A 25,278-nucleotide genomic window follows, 5' to 3' on the forward strand; every position below is an offset into this window, starting at 1 on the left:
GCGTGGCGTGTCACCCCCAGACTGCGGGGTGACGGAGGTACTCTCCTTCCTACAGGAGCTGTTGGATAAGGGCAGGACCCCTTCCACGCTCAAAGTCTATGTGGCGGCTATAGCAGCGTTCTCAAGAACAACGCTTGGTCAGTCAATAGGAAGGAACGATTTAGTTATCCGCTTCCTTAGAGGAGCTAAGAGACTGAATCCTCCCAGACCTCCCTCAGTCCCTGTTTGGGACCTTTCTACGGTGCTGGAAGCCATGAAAGGTGGCCCATTTGAGCCTTTGCAGACGATTGATCTTAAACACCTGTCTTTCAAGACGGTGTTTCTTCTGGCTCTCGCTTCAGTGAAGCGCATAGGGGACTTACACGCGCTCTCAGTGAGCGCGACGTGCATGGAATTTGGGCCTAATGACTCAAGAGTTATACTCAAACCTAGGCACGGTTATGTTCCAAAGTCCCTCAACACACCGTTTAGGGCACAGGTCATCTCCCTGTCAGCCCTACCGGCCTCTGATGAGGAAGGAGACGCGAGCTTCCTTTGCCCAGTCAGGGTATTAAGAGCTTATGTGTCTCGCTCTTCTGTTTTCAGACAGACAGAGCAGCTCTTTGTTTCGTTCAGTGGGCGTTCTAAGGGACTATTGAGCTATTGCGCTAGCGTACACTTCCAAGGGCATGCAATGCCCGTTGGGTATCAGAGCGCACTCCACGAGAAGCATGGCTTCATCGTGGGCCTGGTCAAGTGGGATTGCCTTGCAAGATATATGTATGGCGGCAGGCTGGGCCTCCCCGTCTACATTTATTAGGTTTTACAACCTAGAGGTTCCCGCCCTGCAGGCCAGGCTGCTGTCGGTCTAAATGACCAGTATTGTCTGTTCTGATGCTATCAGGTTCAGAATACTGCGTCCACTGAGCACAGCTCACTGAGCGACCATAAAAAAAATATATAATATGGGCAAACTGTCTAAGACCCACTTTCCCCATTGGTTCAGGCCGTACCCCGCCCTGTCTGTAGGATGTAATCCGCGTCTAAGTGATGCTGTTATATGTGGAAGAGCGCGGCTTCGCCCCCCCTCTTCCCGGACTCCCTGTGAGTTCCCTGGTGATTGTGCACTATATGAACCCCGGTTTTCCGCCCTTGGGTCTTTGGTGTCAGATCCCAGCACGCACGGCGTCTTGCATTGGGTCCCCTAGCGTAAGATACTCTTACGCAGTACGAGAGACCTCTCGTAAGAGAACGTACTCGGTTACTAACGTAACCTCGGTTCTCTCTAGTAGAGGGAACGAGTACTGCGTATCTTGCCGTGCATGCATACGCTCTGGTTGCTTCGACGATGAAAAACCAGATATCAGCTGCCTGCGAGCTGTATTTATAGGCCTAGGCCACGCCCGTTTCAGCGGGACGTGACGCAGCGGGCGCCAAGCACTCTCATTGGGTCTGACGTCACGCTAGGCCTCGCTCGATAGGCTGCTGCAGTTGCCGCAGAACAGCCAATAGGCGCGCGAGCCGTCTTGCCTATGTCTGTATGCTGCCGCAACGCGTTTTGCATTATTACAAAATTAAGGATAATTTTTGGCTTCAATATCTCGCGGAAAAAGGATTTTCCCCTAGCGTAAGATACTCTTACGCAGTACTCGTTCCCTCTACTAGAGAGAACCGAGGTTACGTTAGTAACCGAGTACGTTTTATGTGTATTGTATCCAAGCAATTGAGAAAAGGGTTAGAGTTTTGAAAAATGTGCATTTTGATCAATGGTTTTGAGTTTTGTGTCTAGAGTTGTGAAAACTGACATCAAGGTTCTGAAAATAGTAACAAAGTGATTGTAAAAAAAACTGTAATATATAATGATGTAATCATTTATTTATTTATTTTTTCACTTTTTTGGAGGGGGGGGGGGGGGCAACGGGGAATAAACAATACAGTAAAGTTGCTTTACTAATATAAATTTACCAATATACATTTTTAGTTTAGGTAAAACAAAAAAAGAATGCTACTACAATTTGAAATATATAATTGGGCCAATAACATGGTTTGGTCAACTTTTTTCACTGAGCCAATGTTAACAGACTTTTGCAACAATTGATACAATGACATTTACATAATTTCACTTGGGCCAATTGAAAATTTTTGATGTGACCAGTCACTAGAAAACTTTGAGTTGGGGAGGTCAGAATTTTTTTTACCGTGCAAGTATAAGGCAAATGTTTAAAATCAATACATAATCAAAAATGTGCACAACTATACATGGCAGTATCCTACCCTATAGTTAAGACACTCAGGGGCATGAAAATACACATAAATGTAATTTTGTTTAATATATAATATAGTTGTACTGTATGTATAGTTTATGTTTAGTCGTAGCTAAACTTAACTGTCTGCTATAGCGAAGGACATGGCGGAGGTGTCATTACTGTAGGTTACAGGAAACAGTGTGTTGTTATTATATATATATATACATATTTCATGCTTGTCATTTTTCTGTAAACCAAACTCTTTCCTTTTTAGGTAAAGATCTTTTTCTGTCATAAGCATTTTGTATTCTTGGTAAGAGGAAGGATATTATGTTGTCGGAGGATACAAATAGTCTAGTATTGGTGATTCATTACTTCCACTATTTTCACTATGATTCACTATTTTCTCTCACATTCTCATGTTTTATTTTGATTTTGACGCCCACACTTGCAGTTAAGTACATTTTACTGCTTAATTTCTAACGGACACTTCTCCAAAACCCTGATATCATCTTGTACACAACAACATGTGGTTGTTCTCAGGAAAGTTCTCAGCATCTAGTTATTTCCTGTTCATTTTAGTGCTTCAGCATAAACTTTTTTCAGTTTATTGCCAAGGCAACATTTCTAATTTTCGTTTAGTTTAAGTTTTTCGACCAATATTTATATTTTATTTTATTTCAATTAGCAGAAATCTTTTGGCTCCATGGTGTTTTTAGCCCCCAATGGCTCCTTCCAGGCAGCTAACCCTAACCCTAACCTCAACCTTAAACCTATCCCCTCGCTGCCTGGAAGGCGCCGTTGGGGGCTAAAAACACCAAACACCAATGTGTGTGGCGATAGTTTTAGTTTTGGTTAACGATAACAACCCAGTTGAAATGCATCTCATCACTTTTGTGACATGCCCCAATTTTAAGATTTTAGTTTAATAATTAGTTTAATGGGACTGTTTAAAGGGAAGAAAATGTAATTTTTTACTGAAATTTGACTGAATTTACTGAAAAAATGTCCACGGTCTTCCAAACCTGTATAACTTTTTCTTTTCTTTTTTTGTAACAAAAAGAAGATATTTTGAAGAATGGTCTCACTCATTATAATGAAACAAAATTGGTGGCCATTGACATTTCTCAGAATCTCTTTTGTTTTTTTGCATTCTACAGGTTTGGAACAATATGAGGGTGAATAAATGATAACAGAGTTTTAATTTTGTGGTGAAGTAAAGTATTTAAAAAGGCAGATGTGTATTACTCACTGGTCATGGCTATATTAATTTTAATATGCACTGAGATTAAAATATGAAAGAATAGTTAATATATGCTTGAAGGAATGAAAATAGATATGAGTGAGAATGTACCAGTTGGCTGTGATTTAGAAAAATATTGATGATGATGCACAATGAATGAATGAAACAAAAACTTTTATTTAAGATCATTTAAAATGATTATTTAATGAATTTAATTTTAAATAATAATAATTTAAATAATTTATTATTTAAATTTAAGTTTTAAAGCAAGTTTATAGAATACAATCGAACATCAAATGAAATTAAGAAGAATTTTGCATTAAACAAAGTAAAGACTATTACGATAAAACATTTATCACATGCATTCTTGCAATAAATAAAATATGTAAAAAGTAACAGTAAAACAGAATAACAACATTTGCAGTTCTCACAAACTGAACATAAAATGTATCCTTCATACAACTAAAACTGGTATCACTGTCCAGTAAAAGAAGAAACGTGCAATTATAACACTGTAAAAGATGATTCCTATTGATTGCCAAAAGTAGCTGCCATGTATATTTGAATAGCATAAATAATTGGCATGTGCATTCTGTGCAGACAAAACACTACCCTGAGTGGCTAAGCATTTACATTTGTACTGTAAAGTGTCACAGTTAATCCTTCTGTGGGTACTTGGAGCCTGCTGTATATGTGGGTAAACCCGTATGCATTGAGATCCAGTGGTTGTAGTTGGTGACTTTTGTATAAACACCCGGGTTAAGCTTTTCTGCACACTTATTTCCCCAGCTAATGATGCCGAAAAGGAACATGGTGTTATTTATTTCACACACCAGAGGCCCTCCTGAGTCACCCTGAAAGCAGAAAAGATACCGTTTTTATGAAGATATTTTGCTATTTAATTTGTCAGGGCTAAATGTCCTATTTATCCGTCATTGGTAAAATATTTTCGTGTTTACCTGGCAAGCATCTTCCTTCCAGTCTCTACCAGTTGCGCACAACATGTTCTCGTTGACCTTGTCCTTACTGTAATACGTCTGGCAATCATTCTGGGAAATAAGTTTCACTTGAGCCTGTTTCAGAATTCGAGAGTACTCAAAGCCACCTTTAAAAAAAAGCAATGATGACATGTTACATTTTATCTCAAATATTTACATAGTTCTGGTCCTGACATTCTACATTGACGTCCTGAGTGCCAAAATGACATCACTAAAATGTCTAGCTGCTAGATTTTTAGAGATCCCGTACAGTATGTCATATCAAAATTATAGGATGTCCCAGATTGTGTTATATTTCATATCATAGAACAGCTTTGTGGACACACCATGTTGCCCTCATATCTTGTTGCCGCAGGAAAGAGATCATTGTTACTGTTCTAGGATACACTATCAGCATACAGTCTGATGTGACATCTTACCCTTTTGATGCCTTCCATAACCAGCAATATCACAGTAGAATCCTGTGGGAAGCAACTGCTGGAAAGGGGGAAGACATGCGGTTCTCACAGAGTTTGTCTTCACTGCGCATTGTCCATTGCTGCCCACTATCTTCAACAGGGCTAAAGGAAATGTTTTACACTTTTAATTGCTGGAATAATACAATATAAGGCAAATAGTAAAATATAATGCAAACTTACCCATGTCATGAGTATAGTTTTCAGTTGTGTAGTCATAGTCCTCATGGACCACAAGTTTGCTCACTGTGAACCGCTGCTCTTTGACAGAGTTGGTTTCATTGATGGCATTCTTTCCCAGAATGACAGAGTATTTCTTTTTTTGAGTGTTCTTACTATTCAAAACGAAGAAACAATACAATTGTATATTATATTATAGAAAATAAATTACACCAATGTACATTCTGCATTAAGCAGTTTTATTGCATGCACAGCCCTCTGGAATACTTGATTCTGATCACAGCAAATTGGAGCGTTATTGAAACTTTCTTTGCAATCTAAATGCAAGTCTCCGACTGCTGGATTGCTTAATAGTTGCTTATTAATTCGTTTTTCTTTTCTGTCCTTCCGATTTTTCCTGAATCGGCACTAATTTGATGTCTCTTGTATTACAGTACATCACCAACTGGCGCCATCTTACCAGTGAAATTGAGCACAGAGAACTTTATTATTAACACTACTGTAATACGGTTGCAGTGTTCGTCTTATCAAGCCAATCGTTTTGTACGTTGTAGTGGACTATTTATTCTTAACGGAAGCTTTAGGATAATATTTTAATCTTTGAGTACTAAGCGGGATACTGTCAGCCGGTCATTAGGCTACTGCTAAAATAAACCGGATTGGGTGATATGAGACCCTGACTCTGGAACAGACTGTACATTAGCTTACATAGCGCTCAAATAAGGTCAAACTTTGGTTGACATACCCAGCAGGGAAGCAGTGGGCTGCAGTGAGAACCCAGCATGGCGCAATGAGGGTTCCTCCACAAATGAACCCATCTCCTTTGAAGATAGCTGCCATCCAAGGCTGTGACTCAACACTTGACCTCGATCCTCCGATTATCTTTGTAATGCGTTTTAAGCGTCGCTCCCCACACGTTGTTTCTGATTAAAACATGAGAAACATCAGAAACATGAAGTCTGTGAGGAGAGATCATTTTCTAGGCAGTGCATAAGGAAAGAAACAGCATGTAAAGATATCCCAGTTAGGGATTGTCGTCATTGAATCATTTAGGATTTTTGCTTAGAATGGACATTAAAAAAGTAAACTGATCGAATTATTACCTGTGTCCTGCTTTGGTGGGACGTGTGTTGGTGGACTCTTGGCTGCATGAGCAATAATAGGTCATATTAGTCAATCTGCTATCAATATTACCCATGACTTAAATAAGCAAAAGAGATGGACTTCTACTTACTCGGCTTCATTTCCATGCGGGGGATGTCACATTTTTCCCGTACGTAACGGTTTCTTTTCCTTACAAAGCACCATGGTGAAATCCCGTTAGCTGGATTTCTGAAAAAGCAAAACATTCAGAGGTCAGAGGTTTCACCCTAGCCTTTTTAATATAATAGTGTCAGCAAAATAATCTTTGTTTTTACACTCCCTAAATGGGGAACAAAAATATTAATGTAAATATAGAATACCTGCAGTAGTTATGATTGCAGTTTCTGAAGTAGGTGTGTCGTTTTGAGATGGAATTCCACTTTAAACACATCCGTCCATTGACTGTCACTGACACTTTGCCTCTGTATGTACTCTCATTCCTTCCATCAAGTCTGCACTCATCTGAGAATAGAAAAGTTATGAATAAACCTATATATGTTCAAATGCTACAAATAGAACTTTATGTTGTATCAATTAACACGTTCTTGGAAAACTTTAATCTAATGAGATTTACCTTCTCCTGGAGTAAAAACGTCTTTCCTCGTAGGGTTTTTCATCTAAAAACAGAAATATAAATATTAGCTGCGTGGCGTGGGAAGAAAGTTTGATTCCATTTAAAGACACTGTAAGTAGAAGTAGAAATTTTCACTTCTGTTTTGTTTTTCCACTTACTGCATCAGTTAAGCTCAGGGCGCATGTCAACAGTAATATTCTGAGAATAAACATCATCTTGACCGCAAACCAATGTTTTCCTTGTTTGGAGATCCTAAAAACATTTTGAAGAAGTGAGCTATATATTTATAAGATATAGTATTTCAATAAAAAGTATATAAATAAGTTTTGCCAAGAAAATATTGAAATCATATGACTTTGCAGCACTGACTCTGCAAGAAAACAGGCATAAAATGTTACTAATTACTAATTATTCATTGTTCAGTATATTACATGATTAAAAAGTGCTCCTGCAGTACTTTTGAATTCATTTTTGGCACATTTCAGATATGGTCAAATACTGATTTTGACTTTTCATGAATTGTATTTGTATCCTTAAGTGTAGTTAAAAAATGTTTTACTTTATATATAGTGCCCTTATATACATTACTAAAATATTTTTTTTTTGTTCCCAGCTTTCCATTACGCTTAAGGTCATTTGGAAAAAGTTTAGTTAAATTATTAAATTGTCCTGCACACTATTAGGGGGAAAAGGGGGACCCAAAATGGTGAAAACCCCCATCTGAAACCTTTCTTTTTAAGAGTGCAACATGATAAATATTAATTAATCCATATGCTCACATTTTAGAAGAAAAGGTTCTGTATAGAACCTTAAAGAATTCTATCAGGCGCTTTATTTATACCTTTTAGGGGTTTCTATCATGGGATAATTTTATGGATTTAGTTTTAATTTATTAATTTATTTAGTTTTGATTCAATTTCTGAAATAAACAGCTTGTAAACATACTTTATCACAAAAACATGAAAGTGTTATGCAATAATTTAAGACATTTCTCCTTATATATCATTTTTATAAAAGGGCATAAAGGGTTCTTTAAAATTGAGTCAAGAACCCTGGAGTCTGAAGAGTATATGCATAAATCAAGTCAATGAAAAAGAGTTGTACATGTAAAATATGCAAATGTGTAAGAATGAAAGCAAAGCAGAATCAGAAAAGAGTTTTTGGTGCTTACCTGTCTGATAGTAGAGACAGTTTGCTTGCAGATGTTGCTGTGTGGAGCTGAATAGGGCTTACTGAGCACTCACTGTCATGTGCTTGTTAGTGTTCCTTGATTTATAGTGACGAGTCCATGATTGTCTGAGGAGGCCTGGCCTCAGGGAAACTGGCATGCGCTGTGCAGTAAACACTGAGATTGTGGGCTGTGCTTTTTGCGGAAGCTCATATGTGACTCATGCTAAATTACTCAAAACCTCCTTCATTTTTTTTCACATGTTAAAGAGGAAATACTCCTAATAGGGACTTTGCCCCTGAAGCAATGACAATCGTTGTGGTTTTTAAATTTCACAACACGTCATAAATTAATGTGAAAGCTAGTGAAAATGGGTATCTGCAAGGGTTAATATTACTCTGTAAACTGTCAAGGTAAATAATATAAAAAGAACTGCAGATTAATTAGATAGATATCAAAACAGATGTTGTGTGTTGTGTCCCATACATAGGTGATTCATTAGCATTATTCATCTGTTTGTCATGGTCAGTCAATTTTAACTCAGAATCGAACTATTTTTAAAACTGCTGTAATCTTGCATTTCATCATTGTTTCCATCCGGAGCCATTCACATATGTTTTACTCTCTGCCCCATGCATGCATGCCATTGTTTGCATGCCTGGGATATCATCAAGTTGAAATATTGGGCTTTTTTGTGATATTACATTTTTTTGTAATTTCTGAGGCACCAAACATGATAATGATTTTTTTTAAATCACTCAAAAACATTTTCCTCGGTCTCAGACGATTAATCACAGGATTATGCAAATCTGTTATAGCATCCTGTGAGATCTATACTTGATAAATGAGGGGGGTTTCATGAATTAGAGAGCCAGAGGAGATGATGTCACTCTTTAATCTCTTTGCAAGGAATGTGCAGACATTTAAGAAATGTTCAGACATGTGTTTCCTGTTCAACACACTACTGAACTTCCAGTGTTGCTGATATTTTGGCTTCTGGGATGATGAGATCTGATATTTCAGCTAAAAATTTGCATCACCTTTTATGATGCTGTGCATCAAGTCTGAGTGACTTCTTTTGTAGAAACCAACATAATGTTGCATTTTCAGAAAGTTTAATCTTAAATTTCTTAGAAAGAATATAGTTTAAATGGCTGAATTCATCACAGAATAATACTTAGAGTTATTGTAATTAAACACATATGCATAAAGACCTCACCATATGCACATTTATTTAATTATTAAGACCATTCATAAAATATGCTGTTATTTCTGTATATGAGGTTATCACTGTCCGCTGCCCTTTCACTGGCCGGCTGATGTCTTTATTGCTCAGCTTCTTTTACAAAGACTACATAAAGAGATATTCAGTCAGAATTAATTTAGAATTATGAATAGAATTTAGGTTTTTGATTGAACAAATTTAGACTTTTCTTTTTTTAAATCATGTTCTTCAGATGGGTCAACTGTCTGATGACACTGATGGATGTTTGCTTGCATTTTATAGTCTTGAGCACCATCTCCTGGACATTGATGTTAATGTTCACTCATGATTGCACATAGTGGGTGTGTTCAGGTACAACCACATGTTGACTTTACAGATTAGTTTTAGATCTCTAACTGCTACAAAACAATCTGCATATATATTTGACATGATTCACCAAAAACGCACACAACACAATTACATACATAAATTTGGAAGGAAGTAGGCCTACTGCTGAACAAATCATAAAATGTAAATTTTGACCATTGGATAATGATCAAAGTATACTGAAACGTTATCAATCCCTAAACAGAAAGCATCAAAATATCCAAATTACGTGTCATTAGTAACCCCTTGAAATAATAATATTTTTAATTTTTTTATAGAAAAAATGTGTTTACTGTGTATGTGTATACATACAATAATGTGTATACTGAATTAACATATTTCTGCAGTCATCAAAATGATTATTATATACATACATACATATATATATATATATATATATATATATATATATATATACAATCATCAATGCATTTCAAAATTGTTACTTTATTGTAATATATATCATAAGTGTTATATTAGTGCAACCAGTATTCAAATATGAATTTATTATTTAGTGCATTATTCACTGTAAAATTGTCTTTGCAACAGTTGCAACTAGTGCAACCTTCTCTAACAAATTCGATAGTTCATTGTAATTATATGTATACTGTAAGGAGATTTACAGTCAAAGAACCAGAACCAGATAAGATGAATGCAGACCCGGAGTCAGAATTATAATAAATTAAAGAAAAGATTTACTGAAGATAGTTTGCAGTTTCATCAGCAGAGGTCAGCTTCAACACTCACACAGGAGTTCGTATAGGCCGCCCACTTACAGTTAGACCAAGGTCTAAGCTACATCCTTGCTTAAAGTGGCAGTTTCTGATTGGCTAAGAACACATACAGTCAAAGCAAATTTCCACACACGGATAGATATGAGAGTATGTCGCCATAAGTCAAAATAGTTGTCGCATGATTCCTAGATTTAGGTCTGCAGTGACCTTGGAGGTCGTAGAAAGGCGTCTTCGGGTCTGTTGTTGCATGCCGAAGTGTCTCATTAGCTCTTATACAGGACCTGCACAGAACATCCAACACACACACAAAGGCATAGGGAATCGCAGCAGCTTCTCCAAGGTTGAAGAGAGACATCAGAGAATACATGAAAAGAACATTTCAGTAATCACACTTTTAACTTCTGTAACAAAGTAAAAATCTCACATGCCAAAGTCATTCAACTCATGTGATATTTAGAAAGAAAAATATTGATGAACACCTTGATTATAATCACATGTGATTCATAATTATTGATAATAATTACATATACATTGAAGCAGCAGTTTTTTCCAAAATCCACACCCTTCAATACCGAAATTCACTGTATTATCCCACCGGTCACTATTGATGCCATCAACATGTTTACTCATTCTATGACCACACTCAACAAAACTGAATACTTGTGAATTCATAAGTTAATATTAGACCTTAAAGATAATATACATTCAACAATTTGTTGAAAACGTCATCCACAAAATGAAATAAATTAAAAGTTACATTACACCAGGGTTTCCCAAACTGGGGTTTGTGAAAGGAACTGCATTGGGGTTGTAAGTTTATGAAAAGGTAAAAACTAATTAAACCATAAAAATAAAATAAAAAATAAATATAAAGAATCAAAAGCACAAAATGAAACACAACACAACACAACACAACACACACACACATTTCTGGTTCACTATCTTTGTGGGGACTCTCCACAGACTTAATAGTTTTTCTACTGTACAAACTGTATATTCTATCTCCTTACACTAACCCTACCCATCACAGAAAACTTTCTGCATGTTTACATTAAAAAAAAAAAAAAACTCATTCTGTATAATTTATAAGCTTGTGTACCCATGGGGACCTCAATTTAGGTCCCCACTGTGACATTGAGTCTGTTTGCATTGAGTCTGGTTGAAGTCCCCATCGGGATAGAAAAACATGTAGGCTACACACACACACACACACACACACACACACACACACACAAAGATTAAATATTTTATTTGTTATGCTGTGTAGCCTCTGACTTGTGTAGGCTAATCATACAAAACTGAAAGACTTTCTTAACTGACAGAATATATATTATTATTATTATTATGAATCATTTATCCAATGAAATATAGATCGCGTGCAGAGAGTTTACAAATTGTGATTTGAAGATCTAAACAAATTTGCGTCACTGGAGTCACTTTCACAACAGGGTAGGCTACCATTTTCGGAAGGTCCTCGATGACACGCTGCTGAATCGCTGACTTGAGCTCCACGAACTTTATCTTGTCTTTCTGTATATGGCATCGGTTATGACAAACTGATCCTAGATCAACGCTGATGAAACCCAGGCGGTGCCTAACGCACAGCGCATGCGCGGACATTGTTTCGATTTTGGCTGGAGTAGCAGCTGACTGGCGTGGTCGCCGTCAACAACAGTTTTCACACAAGTGCGCAAGTCAGCGCTACTGTAACCCAATCATCCTTTTAGGACAGCAAGATTTAGGTTTTGATTTTCAGGTGCGATCTGTTCCTCGTTTTATCGTGCCTGGTGTTATGGAAAGCTGACATTTGGGGGCGTGTAAGACTGCAGGCTAATTTTTCACATCGAGTTGTTTACGTGTAGCTAGTTAGCCAGTTAGCAAATCTAACATCCGACCTGATAGCTCGTGTAAGGATGAAATGGATAGCTTTGTTGTTTCCTATGGATTAATACGTTCGTTTGACAGGTTCCACAATTCACCTCGTCAGATGTGGTCGGTTCAAGCAAGTTAGAAACACAAACTGACGCAAGGTAAGTCACTACCGGCTGACACTTTGTATTAGCTTACCTGCTAGCTGTATCCCTGTATCAAGGTACATATGCCATGAATAACAATATCTCACGTATGAATCATCATCTATGCTATCTACATTAAGGAATATCATAAAAGCCTCTCAATAGGGCCCAAATCCTGATAAAAAAACGAGTAACTTAACTTAGCCGTCACAGTGTTGAATGCCAGTGGTTTTGCATTATAAATGTATGATGAGGTGTATTACTGATGTGTACAGATGGAGAAACCCCCATTCAGACAGAATCAGGTCTGTGGGTCATGGCTTATGAAGGAGAGGCTGGGGACCGGAGGATTTGGCCATGTTTACCTGTATCAGAATCAGGTATTGCACTACTAACTACTGTATATGTGTTGTGTTGTGTTCGTTGCACTTTCCTATTGTTGGTTAGTTATCTTGCCTTTAAAGATGAAGGAAATGTCTAAGTTTTCCATTGTTCACTATCAATACTATTATTTCTTGCAGGAATCTTCAGAAAAAATTGCCGTGAAGCTCTGTCGCCTTGAACTTAATGCAAAAAACAAAGACAGATGGAGTCGGGAGATCCAGATTATGAAAAAGTGTGTACATCTGTGGCAATTTTTAATAATGTATAATGTACTTGTGTAAAATGTGTTCATATATATTATTGCCTTATTTAATTTGTCATCTTTTCATCCCATTTTTCAGGCTGAAGCACCTTAATGTGGTGACAGCAAAGGATGTGCCTGATGAGATGATGCACATTGCCTTGAATGATTTACCACTTTTAGCCATGGAATACTGTTCCAAGGGAGACCTTCGAAAGGTGTGTGTGTGTGTGTGTGTGTGACAATGGGACATGTCTCATGTGCCTTCTGTTGACATTTATACTAACTCATTGCTGTTCTTTGTATTCCTTCTTGTAGTTACTGAGCAAACCAGAAAATTGCTGTGGGTTAAAAGAGAGTGAAGTGTTAGCACTACTCAATGATGTTGGTAATGTGTCATTTTAAAACTGTTATCTATATTTTTAGTGGTTTTATCTTCACTCATTAAGGGTGGTAAGTAAAACAGTATATTTTATTTTCAACAGGTTCTGGAATCCAGTACCTCCATGAAAATAAGATCATTCACAGAGATCTCAAGCCAGAGAATATTGTTCTACAAGATATCAATGGAAAGGTATTTGCTATTTAATAGTTTGATTCTTGTCATAAAGATACTCCTTTTCCAACCAGAACTTTTGTTTTGATGTCTCTGCAGCTCGTCCACAAGATAATCGACCTTGGCTACGCCAAAGACCTGGACCAGGGGAGCCTATGCACTTCATTTGTGGGGACTTTACAATATCTGGTACGTCTTTGCATTAATCAGTGATAAGAAAAGGCGATTATCACAATTCAACATACACTATCGTTCAGTATAGGGTCAGTACAAGTTTTTATTTTATTTTAAAGTTAATATTTTGATTTAGGAAGGATGCATTAAATTGATAGTAAAGACATTTATAATCGTACAAAAAAAATCTATTTCAAATAAATGCAGTTCTTTTGAAATTGAAAATTGAATATAGATAGTAGACAGTAAAGACATTTTATTATGTTTCTAAAAATTCTATTTTACTTTTGAACTTTCTATCATAGATTCCAGAAAAAAAGTATCACGGTTTCCACAAAGATATTAAACAAACTGTGTTTTCAACATTGATAATAATAAGAAATGTTTCTTGAGCACATTTCTTATTATTATCAATGATTATTTGATCAAATAAATGCAGTCTTGGTGAACATTAGAGAATTCTTTCATATACATTTTGATTTTGATGGCTGCAACACACTCTAAAAAAAGTTGGGACAGAGGCAAAAAAATCTAAGTGAAAAGATTATATAATATCCTAGTTAAATTGTTTTGAAACAGTCCATAATAAGCAGTTGAATTAGTAATATGTGAGGATATTGTGATTGGGTATATCACCACTTTGTGCCAAAGAGAGTAAGAGAATTGTCAAACAATTCAAAAATCACATTTCTCAATGCAAGATTGCAACGATTTTAGGTCTTTCACCATCTACCATACATAATATTTTGAAAAGATTCAGGGCATCCAGAGAAATCTCAGTCTGTGTAGGGAAAGGCAAACCTTTGTTGAATGTACATGACCTTTGAGCCCTCAGATGGCACTGCATGAGAAACCATCATGCTACGGTGTTAAATATAGCCTCATGGGCTCGGGAGTGCTTTGGAAAACCGCTGTCACTTAACACAGTCTGCCGCTGCATCGCTGCAAGTACAGCTTGTATCTCTGTTACGTAAAGAGAAAGCTATACATCAGTTCTTTTATGCACTTTACTTTAATGCAGATGACACTGTCATGTATTGTGGTGCACCTTCTAAACAGCAAGCCTTGCTTAAGCTTCAAATGGCTTTTGATGTCATTCAGTCACGTCTTCATACACTAAAACTTGTTTTGAATGCTGATAAAACCAAACTTATGTTATTTTCAAGCTCGATAAAGGTAGTAGACAATCTTATTCATCTCCAGACTTTACGAGGTAATGTGATTGAGTTAGTAAAAGAGTATAAATATCTTGGCATCATTATTGATGATACATTATCTTTTGGCTCTCACATAACTCAATTAAAGAAAAAAAGAAAATGTAGGTTTTATTTTAGAAACAAGGTTTGTTTTTCATTTAATGTAAGAAAGATGTTAGTTTCTGCTACTTTTTTGCCTGTACTTGATTACGGCGATGTGGTGTATCAGTTAGCTCCTTCTCATCTTCTCTCTTCTTTGGATGCCGTTTATCATAGCACTTTAAGATTTATATCAGATTGTAAACCTTTAACTCATCATTGTACTTTGTATAACAGAGTAGCCTGGCCCTCTCTGTCCATTAGAAGGAAAATGCACTATTACCTAATTATTTATTAAACTATTCTGGGGTTGTTGCCATCGTATCTAGGTTGTCTTTTTCAACAGAAAAGTGTTGGGAAATATTCCCTCAGGTCTCAAAATTGTTACACTCTTTCTGTTCCATTTGTAAGAACTGAATTGGGAAAAAGGGCTCCATTTTAATGGAATCTACTCCAAACGAAATTGAAATTACAAACTCTGGTGTCTATGAAACATTTTAAATCTTTTATTCGGTCACTCGAAGAAGACTCGATGTGCAGTGTTTTAATTTTGTGCTGTTTTTTTTTTATCTGTAATTTTGTGATTGTAACTGCTGCCCATTCTTGGCCAGGACACTCCTGTGAAAGATATTTTTTAATCTCAGAGAGATTATCCTCTTTTTTTATATAAAAAAAAAAAAAGGTTCTGTGCAGAGATTCTGCCGAGTTCTCTGGGTCCGAGCTCATCTTAGAATGTGTGCTGTGGTCAGACTAGTCCAGCTTGTTTTTGGGAAAAATGGCCATTGAGTTCTCAGTCCCAAAGACGAAAGGGAACATTCAGACTTGCAAAAGCAAACGTATGTCATGGTATGGAGGTGCGTCAGTGCAAACATGACATGCAAATGTGTGAAGGTACCATTTACGTGGAGGCGTATATTGGGATTTTACAGAGACGTATCCTGCCATCAAGATGACATGTTTCCTGGGAAGCTAGACAATGCCATGCCTTATTTTGCACGTGCTATAACAGAATGGTTTCATAGACACTCTACACCATAGAGAGGATGTGCTTGACTGGCCTGCCTGCAGTCCAAATCTATCTTTTATTAAAAATGTGTGGCCCATCATGAAAAGGAGAATCATACAATGATGACCACTGTCTGTCTTGTATCAGGCGAGAATTCCACTTGAAAAACTGCAGCAATTAGTACCCTCAATTCCCAAATGATGTAATTAAAAGGAAAGGTGTTACACCGTGGTAAACATGCCTCTGTCCCAACTTGTTTGGAGTGTGTTTCAGCCATCAAAAAAAAAAAAAAAAAAAAAAAAAATTATTTACCAAAACCAATTGAAAGAAAAAGTCAAAATATTGGAAATATTTTCTTTGTACTTTTCTGGAAATGGGGTTGTATATCTGTTTATATATTTTCCTAATACATTTATATATCTTGATTAGATCATGTAATTTGTTTCAGGCTCCAGAGCTGTTTGAAGGCAAGTCATACACAGTCACTGTGGACTATTGGAGTTTTGGCACCATGATCTTTGAGTGTTGCTGTGGATTTCGTCCATTTCTTCACAATCTCCAGCCTGTGCAATGGTATATGTCCTGATAATCTGCATATTGATTGTCACAATGCTTATATCTTACCTTCACATGGAATCCATTAATATAGGTAAAATATAGCATATTTGCTTTTTCTAGGACAAGCAAAGTACGAAACAAAGGTCCTAAGGACATAATGGCTGTGGAAGATATGAATGGCGAGGTCCGCTTTTCCACCCACCTTCCGTACCCCAACAATCTGAGCAGGTAGCCTTTAAACAGACAACAGACCTTGCTTTTTAGTTGCTGTTACCCTTTTTTTCTGGGTCTCTGGGTTGACCAATTGTTTTTGGTACTGCAGGACACTACTGGATCCCTTGGAGGGGCTGCTACAGCTGATGCTGAAGTGGGACCCAGTACAGAGGGGAGGAGGATTAAATCCAGACACAAAACAGCCCCAGTGTTTTGCTATTCTAGAACAAATACTGAACATGAAGGTTTGAAATTGCCATTACTACATTATTAAATTAAAATGTTATATCTTGTACTATTGCAATATGCTGAAGAAAGTGTATCTGCTTAGTTTGGATCAGTGGTGTCCTCCTGTTGTTTTGTCATGGATAGAAAGTCATTGGAGGTCTTAGGCTAAGTAGCAAAAAGAAGTTGACACATGATTTGTTTTGTAGGTTGTGCATGTCTTAAACATGACTACGACCCAGGTTCACTCCTTTCTGCTTAGCCCGGATGAAGGGCTCCACCCTCTGCAACAGAGGATTGAAGTCGAGACCAAAATCGAACTTTTGAATCAAGAGCTTTTGCAGGAAACAGGAGTCACATTAGATCCCAGGAAACCTGCTGCACAGTGTGTGTTAGATGGAGTAGTAAGTATTGTATGGCCTCATGAATGTGTTCTTATTCTCCAAAAGAATGTTTTGGTAAATCAGCAACAATTTACTACTTTTTTTTCATTTTCTTTTTTCTTTTCTTCAAATCATTAGAGAGGATGGGACAGCTACATTGTATATCTGTTTGACAAGAGCTTGACCAAGTACTCGGGACCTCTAACGGCTAGAACACTTCCAGAGAGTGTGAACTTTATCGGTAAGAATCTATTTATTTATTTATTTGCCTCTTCTATGGATCATTTTGTTTATTTAGATGTGCTTGCGGGAGGTTACTTTTTTTTTTTTTTTTTGCTCTTTGATAACTTTCAGTAGGACTTCAAAAAAAAAACTCTCCATCCATTTTTCTGTTTCAGTGCGGGAAACCAAAACTCAGCTCCCTCTGAGTACCCTGAAGAAGGTTTGGGGTGAGGCAGTTAGTTACATTTGTGGCCTCCGAGAGGACTACAGCCGCCTCTTCCAGGGCCAACGTGCAGCCATGTACGTGCATTACATTACCATGCTCATTAATGTGTATGCTTGTGCTTTGGGACTTTATCTACTCATAATTCAATGTTATATTTGTGTTTTTGTGTTTGCAGGTTGAGCCTTCTTCGCTACAACACCAACCTTACAAAATTCAAAAACATGATGTTTTCATTTTCTCAGCAGCTGAAAGCAAAGCTTGACTTTTTTAAAAGCAGCATACAGTATGACTTGGAGAAATATAGTGACCAGATGCAGTACGGCATATGTATGTTTTTATGTGCTCAATGTTTTTGAATAGTAAAAAAAAAAAAAATCTGTATCACAGTAGTGATAATAACCAAATCAACCTCTTTCTTTCTGAAGCTTCTGAAAAGATGCTGAAGGCTTGGCAAGAAAATGAAGAGAAGGCTGCTGCATATGTACAGGTGCTGTGCAACACTAAGGATTTTTTCTAATTTTTACTTGCTCAGCCAGAATTTTCACTTGCTTAAAATAGTAATTGTTTTTTGTTGTGTTTGACTCGTGCAATAAATAAGGTTATGACACAACATTTCAGATAGCAGTGAAATTTCACAATTCTCAATTCTAGTTTTGATACCACAGAAAAAACTACTAGCCTAACTAGTATAAATCTCAAATATTACTAAAGACAATTAAACAGTCAGTAATAAAATAAGAACAAATAATAGCAATAGCACAACAATAGACCAGACATACAGTTGAGAAAAAAACAGTGCATGTCAGGATTTTCAGGTAGGTCTAACAGTAGTTTTCATGTACAGAAATTGATTAAAGAAATCAAATAAAAAATAACACTGCATAGTCTTCACAATAAATAAAATATAATTAGTCAAGAGCAGTAAGTGATTTTTTTATGTCCTTTGTTGTTTGATTAACATTAATGACAGACAGCAGCAGGTTTATTATTGGGTTGCTGTCACTTTAAGACCGAATTCCCTGATCGAATATAGTGTTACACATGACACATGGTTTTATTTCTCAACTATTTACGTTCACTTAAGACACAACCGACTGTGTTTACGAGGATACTCTCCAAGTCAGGGAATTTTGACAATTTTGTGTGAATTTGTCCGTTCAAGTGCAAGAAGACGAGAAAAAGAACTCAATTTAGTATTCGCATGCTGTCAGACGTGGCTTTCTGGGCTCATGCTTCAGATATGTGCGCACAAAACTTCTTACACCACGAGTGACAAATTGAGTTTTCTTTTGTCTCAAGTTTTCGCTTGAATATTTAAACTGGCAAGGATTAAAAACACGTGCAAATGTATTCCGTCAACTGGCCCGAGCGTCTTTCGCGTTGGCCGCGGGCCATCGGGCAGTCCTTATTGTCGAGCCCTGGCTGTGGATGAATGATACACATTTGTTTTGAAACCCTTAAGAAGCTGTCAGCTAAGTGGTCTTCATGTCACATCATAGAGATGTATGCTGCCTTCACGTGCTATTGGAAAATTATCACCTAGTCAGAAATTGTGAATGAACGCCGTCTCAAGTCGTATTTACTATTGGGAAACTGAGATAATTTTGATACCCATGTTTTCCGATTTGGCCGTGCCATGCAAAAGGGAGAACGATTGCTGCTGTGACTGATATTCTTCTATAACAGCTTTACATCACCTTGTCTTGTTATTAAAGTAGTGCATATTTACAAGCATATTGTATGTTTTATACACATAGAAAATTATTGATTTGACCGAAATTGCAGAATCAACAGCAAGCTAACTATCTAGATTGCGTGATGAATGTTTATATGGTTGTCAATGAATGGGACGCTACATTTTATTCAAAATTAAACATCTTCAATACATTTTGGCTTTAAAAATATTTCCCCAAGAATAAACCTGGTATCCTCCATGATTCCGATTCTTACCGACAGCAAAGCACTTGAACACGACAAGATCGTAATCACGATTTCAGAAGTGGGAAATAGGAAATTTCTGATAGCACTTGAAGGCAGCAGTAGTACAGTACCAAAAGTTAGACTTTTTAATGTTTTTGAAAAGTGTTTTATGCTCACCCAGGCTGCATTTGTTTGATCATAAATACAGTAATGTGAAATAGTATTACAATTTAAAATAACTTTTCTATTTTTATATATATATATAAAAAAATTCCTGATTTAAGTACATCTTTTAACTGTTATGATAATCTTTTTAACATTATAAATATCTTTACTGTAACTTTTGATCTGTTATGCATCCTTGCTGATTTAAAAAAATACCAATATTAATTTCTAAAACATAAAATCGAACTGACACCAAACTTTTGAACGGTAGTGTATGTGTAAATCTTGTGTAAATGTATTGGTATGTGACATGACATTTGTTTTTTAGCAACAACTAACAGGTTTTATTTGTTTTTAAAGGTGGCAGAGATTGGACATCTAGATGAGGAAATAATGGCTCTGCACTCAGAAATTGTTGAGCTTCAGAGAAGTCCTTATGCTCGTCGTCAAGGAGATGTCATGGAACAACTGTAAGCATATTCTTTCAGCTATGCATAATCATTCAGCACAAATGCTTAGATCCTAAACCTATTGAGATGAAATCTTGTCTCATCACAGGCAAGAGAGAGCAATTGAACTCTACAGACAATTGAAGGCAAAATGCAAAAGTAAGTACAATCCTGGCTTGCATGCTCAAAAGTGCATGAAATTCACCTCATGTCCAATTCCAAGTTGCCAATTACTTTGCTAATTGACACATCACTACTGTTACACAAGTGAGTTACTGGGCCAGTATATAGTGTTCTTTATTTCTCCTAGTGCCAGACCCTCAGCATGGCTACAGTGACAGCTCTGAAATGGTGAAGGTCATTGTACAGACTGTCCAGAATCAGGACCGGGTACTAAGGGATCTATATGCACATCTCAGGTAAAAAGCATTTATTACCATCCAATTCACAATTAAACAAGATTGTGATCTTATGTTTACTGTTCAACCTGCGACTAGTTAGTAAACAAATGCAATTGGTCTTTTTTAAAATGAAAAATACTGTTGTCCTTGTGTCTTTTACTATAGTAAAATCCTTCTGAGTAAGCAGAAGATCATCGACCTCTTCCCTAAAATCGAGAGGAAGCTGGATTGCATTAAGGAGGCAGACAGCACTGTCATGCAGATGCAGATCAAGAGACAGAGAGAGTTCTGGCACTTACTGAAGATTGCCTGTGTGAGTCACATGCTTCTAATGTCTCTGGGCCAGAAATGCGTATAATATGCACATGATCATTCCATTTCCATTTTTATGGTTTAGTGTGTATTGGGGTGGGAAATTTGACCACATTCTTATATAACAGAATGAGTACTGGCATATCAACAGTAGCAAAACAAAATGTTTGCTGTAAAATAAAATGAACAAATGGTACTCCATCTGATCATTCAGTCTTAATTGGAACTTGATAGACATAAACCAAAAGATATATATATATATATTTAAAGAAATTAGTTTTATTCAGTAATGATGCATTAAATCCATCAAAATTGACAGATTTTTACATAGGTAAAAAAAGATTCTATTTCACATAATTGTATGCTGTTCTTTTGAAGATTTTTTTTTAAATCAGGTTCCACAAAAATATTAAGCAGCACAACCACTTTCAACATTAATAATAATAAGACATTATTATTGAGCTCCAAATCAGCTTATTAGAATGATTTCTAAAGGATACCCTAGTGAAAAAAACCTATACCAAAATATTTAAAAGGGGTCATGAACTGGATTATTTCATTATTTTATAATGTTTCCTGGGTTGCTCTTATAATGTTAGTATGGTTTTTACATAAATAAATTTCATAATTTAGAAATAAAAGGCATTTTTCCAAGCCTGATTTTAGCCTCTGATTTGAACACTCTGTTTGAAGGGGCGTGTCTGCTTTGAGACTTCAGTGTAAACGCCCACTGCTGTGATTGGCTTACATGTTTTCATATGAATAGCTAGCATTAAATGTGGAACTCTCTCTCTCAAAAACTTTTACTACGTTTTACTATAACAGCTATCGAGATTAACGAATCATGAAAAGTATTGATTCCCACATGAAAAGGTTGCAATGATGAGCATTGAGCAGATGACAGACAGTCTGTTGATCGCGTGAATGAAGAGATCTCATCATTGCAACGCAATTTCTGCACTCTCACGAAAGCTTTGTTGTGCAGTGTAACAACGTCATTGATCTCATTACGAGTTTCGGCAAGTGTCCAGATAAACTCACGCTGTGTGATTGACAGCTTGGGTGATTAGAAAAGGAGTGTTCTTTGATCGCTCTCCGTAAATAATTTAATCACAGTTCAAATAAGATTATTTTCATCCTACTTAGAGAAACGATGTAAAGTTGATCGTTTAGTCACTGGCTTGATTTACTAATGCATAAACAGTATTGAACGATTTTGAGAGATAATCTGTCTGAACTTGAATAATTATACAGCAGGAATCACTGCTCACAGATCAGGCATTAGAATAAACATGGTTACTTATGTTTTTGGCGTTGCTGGCAGATCCATATTGTAAAAGTCAAAATTGCGCCGAAATTACTAAATAATAGTAATTAATTCACTGCTGAGACATTCACATTGTTGAAAAAAACAAACACTTTCCTAGCATTAGGATCCTTTGGAAGGTAATGCTATTGATCCTGTGTCGCTCTTTTCTCATTCTCATGTCACTATTCACTAACGCTCCAGTGGGCAGCGCCAAAGTCCCGGCGATGTAGACGTAGGCGTTTATATTCTTCGGCAAAGGCGGTCTTTCGCTGCCCTGTAACATCATATAGATCCTGACATTTTCTGGCCTTGGTTTCAATAATTTTTTTCATTTTTTGGAATAATAAGGAAGTTTTGAGTTTTGAAACTTACAGGGTATTTTTATAATAGAGTATAACAAACTCTTAACTGTCAAAAGATCAAGGAGAATTTGAATTCTCAGTTCATGACCCCTTTAAAATACATTTATTTCATACTAAGTATACTACAAATCCATTAACAGATTTACTGACATATCGCTTGAGACTTACTGATATAAATATTATAATTCAACTTTATTTGGAGTACTTCTTTATTGCACAGTGCACTTTCTTAATATTAAGTCTAAAATGTGTTTTAATATCACTATTAGTAAGGATAGAATGATCACTGTATAAGATCAGTCTGTAAATGCAAGATATTTAAAGTGTACCTAAAGTATACTTGCAATAGTTCCACTTTAGCACAATCAAATATACTCAAGAATAGATTTAGTTGGTCCTCAGCACTATTTCCGGATAACTAAAGTGCATTAAGTACAAAACTAGTTGTTCCAAATTAGCAGACTTTAAGTATATCAAACTATATGTAAGATTATTCACAACAAATAAATTATACCGATGTCGTTTCATAATGGTTTAATTTTAAGTAGCACAAGTTAAAAACTTGAATAGATGAGCCATATTCAAAGCACTTGTAAAATAGTCACAATATTTTTCCACTTGATGAATAATTGTAGTTGCATGTGTTCGTGTTTAGGCACAAAACACCACACGAAGCTCTGTGAGTCAGAGTGGAGAGATGCCCTCCTCACTGTCGACATGGAACCAGACTCAAGCCCAGTGCTCCTCTCGCCTACCCATGTCCCTGCAAGTACCACACGAGGGGTAAATTTCTCTTCCAATCCTTAGTGAGCTGCCTACTAGCAGTGATAGTAACACGACATTCTAGGTTGATCGTTGTATTTCATTGTTTTACATGCTGCTGTTTGTTTTCAGTGATTCAGTCAATCATTTACTCGAGGAGAACCAGCGCTATTTGAGTCAGCTGACCAGTTTACTGCAAGAAACCACTGAGGAGAAATCAGAGAGCATAATGGTAAGTGCTTTTATGCATAGAAATTCTGTATCGATCATGACACCACATATATGCTGCAGTAATAAACTCACAGCTTTGGGGTAAAACATTTTTCCCTCTCTTCCACACAGGCTCAAGACTGGAGCTGGACTAAATATGAATCCCTGGTTGCTAAATCGCAGCGGTTGTAGAGTCATGGTTTACGCTGTGACAGGAAGTAATTGTAACAGTCATTCTTTTAGAAAACATGTATTCATCATCACTGGATTGGGGTTGTGTTGACTTGTATTATTTGTTCAACATAAAATAACTTCTTTGTTCTTTGTCAGTATCTGCATTTAGTTAAAATCACATTTTGCAGTCCTGTAGCAACTCTATATATTTTGAGGATGCATTTTTATTGACACAGAACCAACAACTTGCAAACAAAATTCAGGCAGTGTATCTCCAGAAATTAATTTATTTACATACTCTATAGTTCTCTAAATGGGCTGATTGTACTTTCATTTTAGGTGGTTGAGTGTTTTTTTTTTTTTTTTTTTTTAATATGGTAATTCAGCATCTGCACTTTAAAGGCTCACTGTGAATGTTTGGAAAGGTGTGATGTCCGGCAGTGAAATTGGTCATGTTCAGTTAAGTAACATTTTAAAATACTATGATGTGTGTGAAGCCCAAAGTAAAGGCAGAACAACGAGGATGGTAAAGGTGCAATTCTTTAGTCATGGAGCACAGGTAAACCCTCCTGTTTTTGAGTCCGAAAATAAGTGTTTGGTCAGACATATACCTTCCAGCATAGTCCTTTTATATTTTGGATTTAGCAGTGATGGCAACAGACATCTTCATAACAGGCATTGGTTGCTACGAATGAATGTAATCATTCATCAGTGGCCGAAATATAATCAATGAGTTTCATCAATTCAGCCATGTTATTCCCTTTGTAAGTCACCTTTTCAACCATGTTTTTATCCAAAGATGATCAGCGTCCCACAAGACGGTTCATCACAAACTATTGTATAAGATTTTGCATATTAATTTTTTGTTTTGTTGGATTATTATATGAGGATATTTCAGATATGGGTTAAAAGCATCTTATGAAAGAACACTTAGGTTTTAACATGTTTACTGTATACATGACAAAGTAATTAAAGTGATATCCATTATGTTATCTGTGTTTTGAAAGACTTTCTTCTAACAGCAGTAATCATATGGAGTGGTAATTCATTTGAATATGGGTTATTCATTTTAACTATAAATCAGACTTGAAAACGATGAAATATAAAATGTTGCTATTTGTCTATATCAAGATCCACATCTTTCCTCAAGGCATTTTTAAAAAAAGTGAATACTTTAGGTGTTAGGAGTCCCATCTCACACAATACAGAATGGATAACATAATTTTTCATGTTCTGGAGCGAATGTCAGTGTTGCATGGCAGCAAGAGAGAAGTGTCAAAATGTTGACACTGATTAAACCAACCACAAGTCAGTATGCAAATACATGTAGAAATCGCAAATAGGTGTTTAAAAGACATGCAGGTAAACATATATTACAATTAACGATTTTAATTGCTTTTTGTAC

At 36.4% G+C, this 25,278-nt stretch overlaps 2 protein-coding genes across 3 annotated transcripts; one reads left to right on the plus strand and one right to left on the minus strand.

Annotated features, from left to right (window-relative positions):
• Positions 1-3,626: 3,626 nt before the first annotated feature.
• On the minus strand, positions 3,627-8,109 carry plaua (plasminogen activator, urokinase a). Its single transcript, XM_084391100.1, has 11 exons — positions 7,990-8,109; positions 6,977-7,070; positions 6,819-6,861; positions 6,565-6,706; positions 6,336-6,433; positions 6,205-6,246; positions 5,847-6,024; positions 5,105-5,256; positions 4,886-5,026; positions 4,428-4,573; positions 3,627-4,322 (listed from the first exon to the last, which is right to left on the minus strand). Exons 2-11 carry the CDS (start codon positions 7,031-7,033, stop codon positions 4,125-4,127), a joined length of 1,197 nt encoding a protein of 398 aa, XP_084247226.1. The 5' UTR covers positions 7,034-7,070; positions 7,990-8,109; the 3' UTR covers positions 3,627-4,124.
• A 3,628-nt stretch (positions 8,110-11,737) lies between these two features.
• On the plus strand, positions 11,738-24,865 carry chuk (component of inhibitor of nuclear factor kappa B kinase complex). 2 transcript variants are annotated; one of them, XM_084391085.1, is made up of 23 exons: positions 11,876-12,067; positions 12,277-12,341; positions 12,602-12,706; positions 12,848-12,942; positions 13,052-13,169; positions 13,270-13,339; positions 13,437-13,525; positions 13,607-13,696; positions 16,431-16,555; positions 16,661-16,768; positions 16,863-16,998; positions 17,188-17,382; positions 17,500-17,602; positions 17,760-17,883; positions 17,985-18,136; positions 18,235-18,296; positions 20,255-20,364; positions 20,453-20,502; positions 20,654-20,762; positions 20,910-21,057; positions 23,383-23,510; positions 23,622-23,721; positions 23,832-24,865. In XM_084391085.1, exons 3-23 carry the CDS (start codon positions 12,602-12,604, stop codon positions 23,889-23,891), a joined length of 2,277 nt encoding a protein of 758 aa, XP_084247211.1. In that variant the 5' UTR covers positions 11,876-12,067; positions 12,277-12,341; the 3' UTR covers positions 23,892-24,865. The 2 variants fall into 2 exon arrangements, with proteins under 2 accessions (XP_084247210.1, XP_084247211.1); XM_084391084.1 differs by having other exon boundaries at positions 11,738-12,341.
• Positions 24,866-25,278: the final 413 nt, after the last annotated feature.

Source organism: Rutilus rutilus (assembly GCF_951802725.1).
Source record: "Rutilus rutilus genome assembly, chromosome: 20".
Taxonomy (NCBI): domain Eukaryota; kingdom Metazoa; phylum Chordata; class Actinopteri; order Cypriniformes; family Leuciscidae; genus Rutilus; species Rutilus rutilus.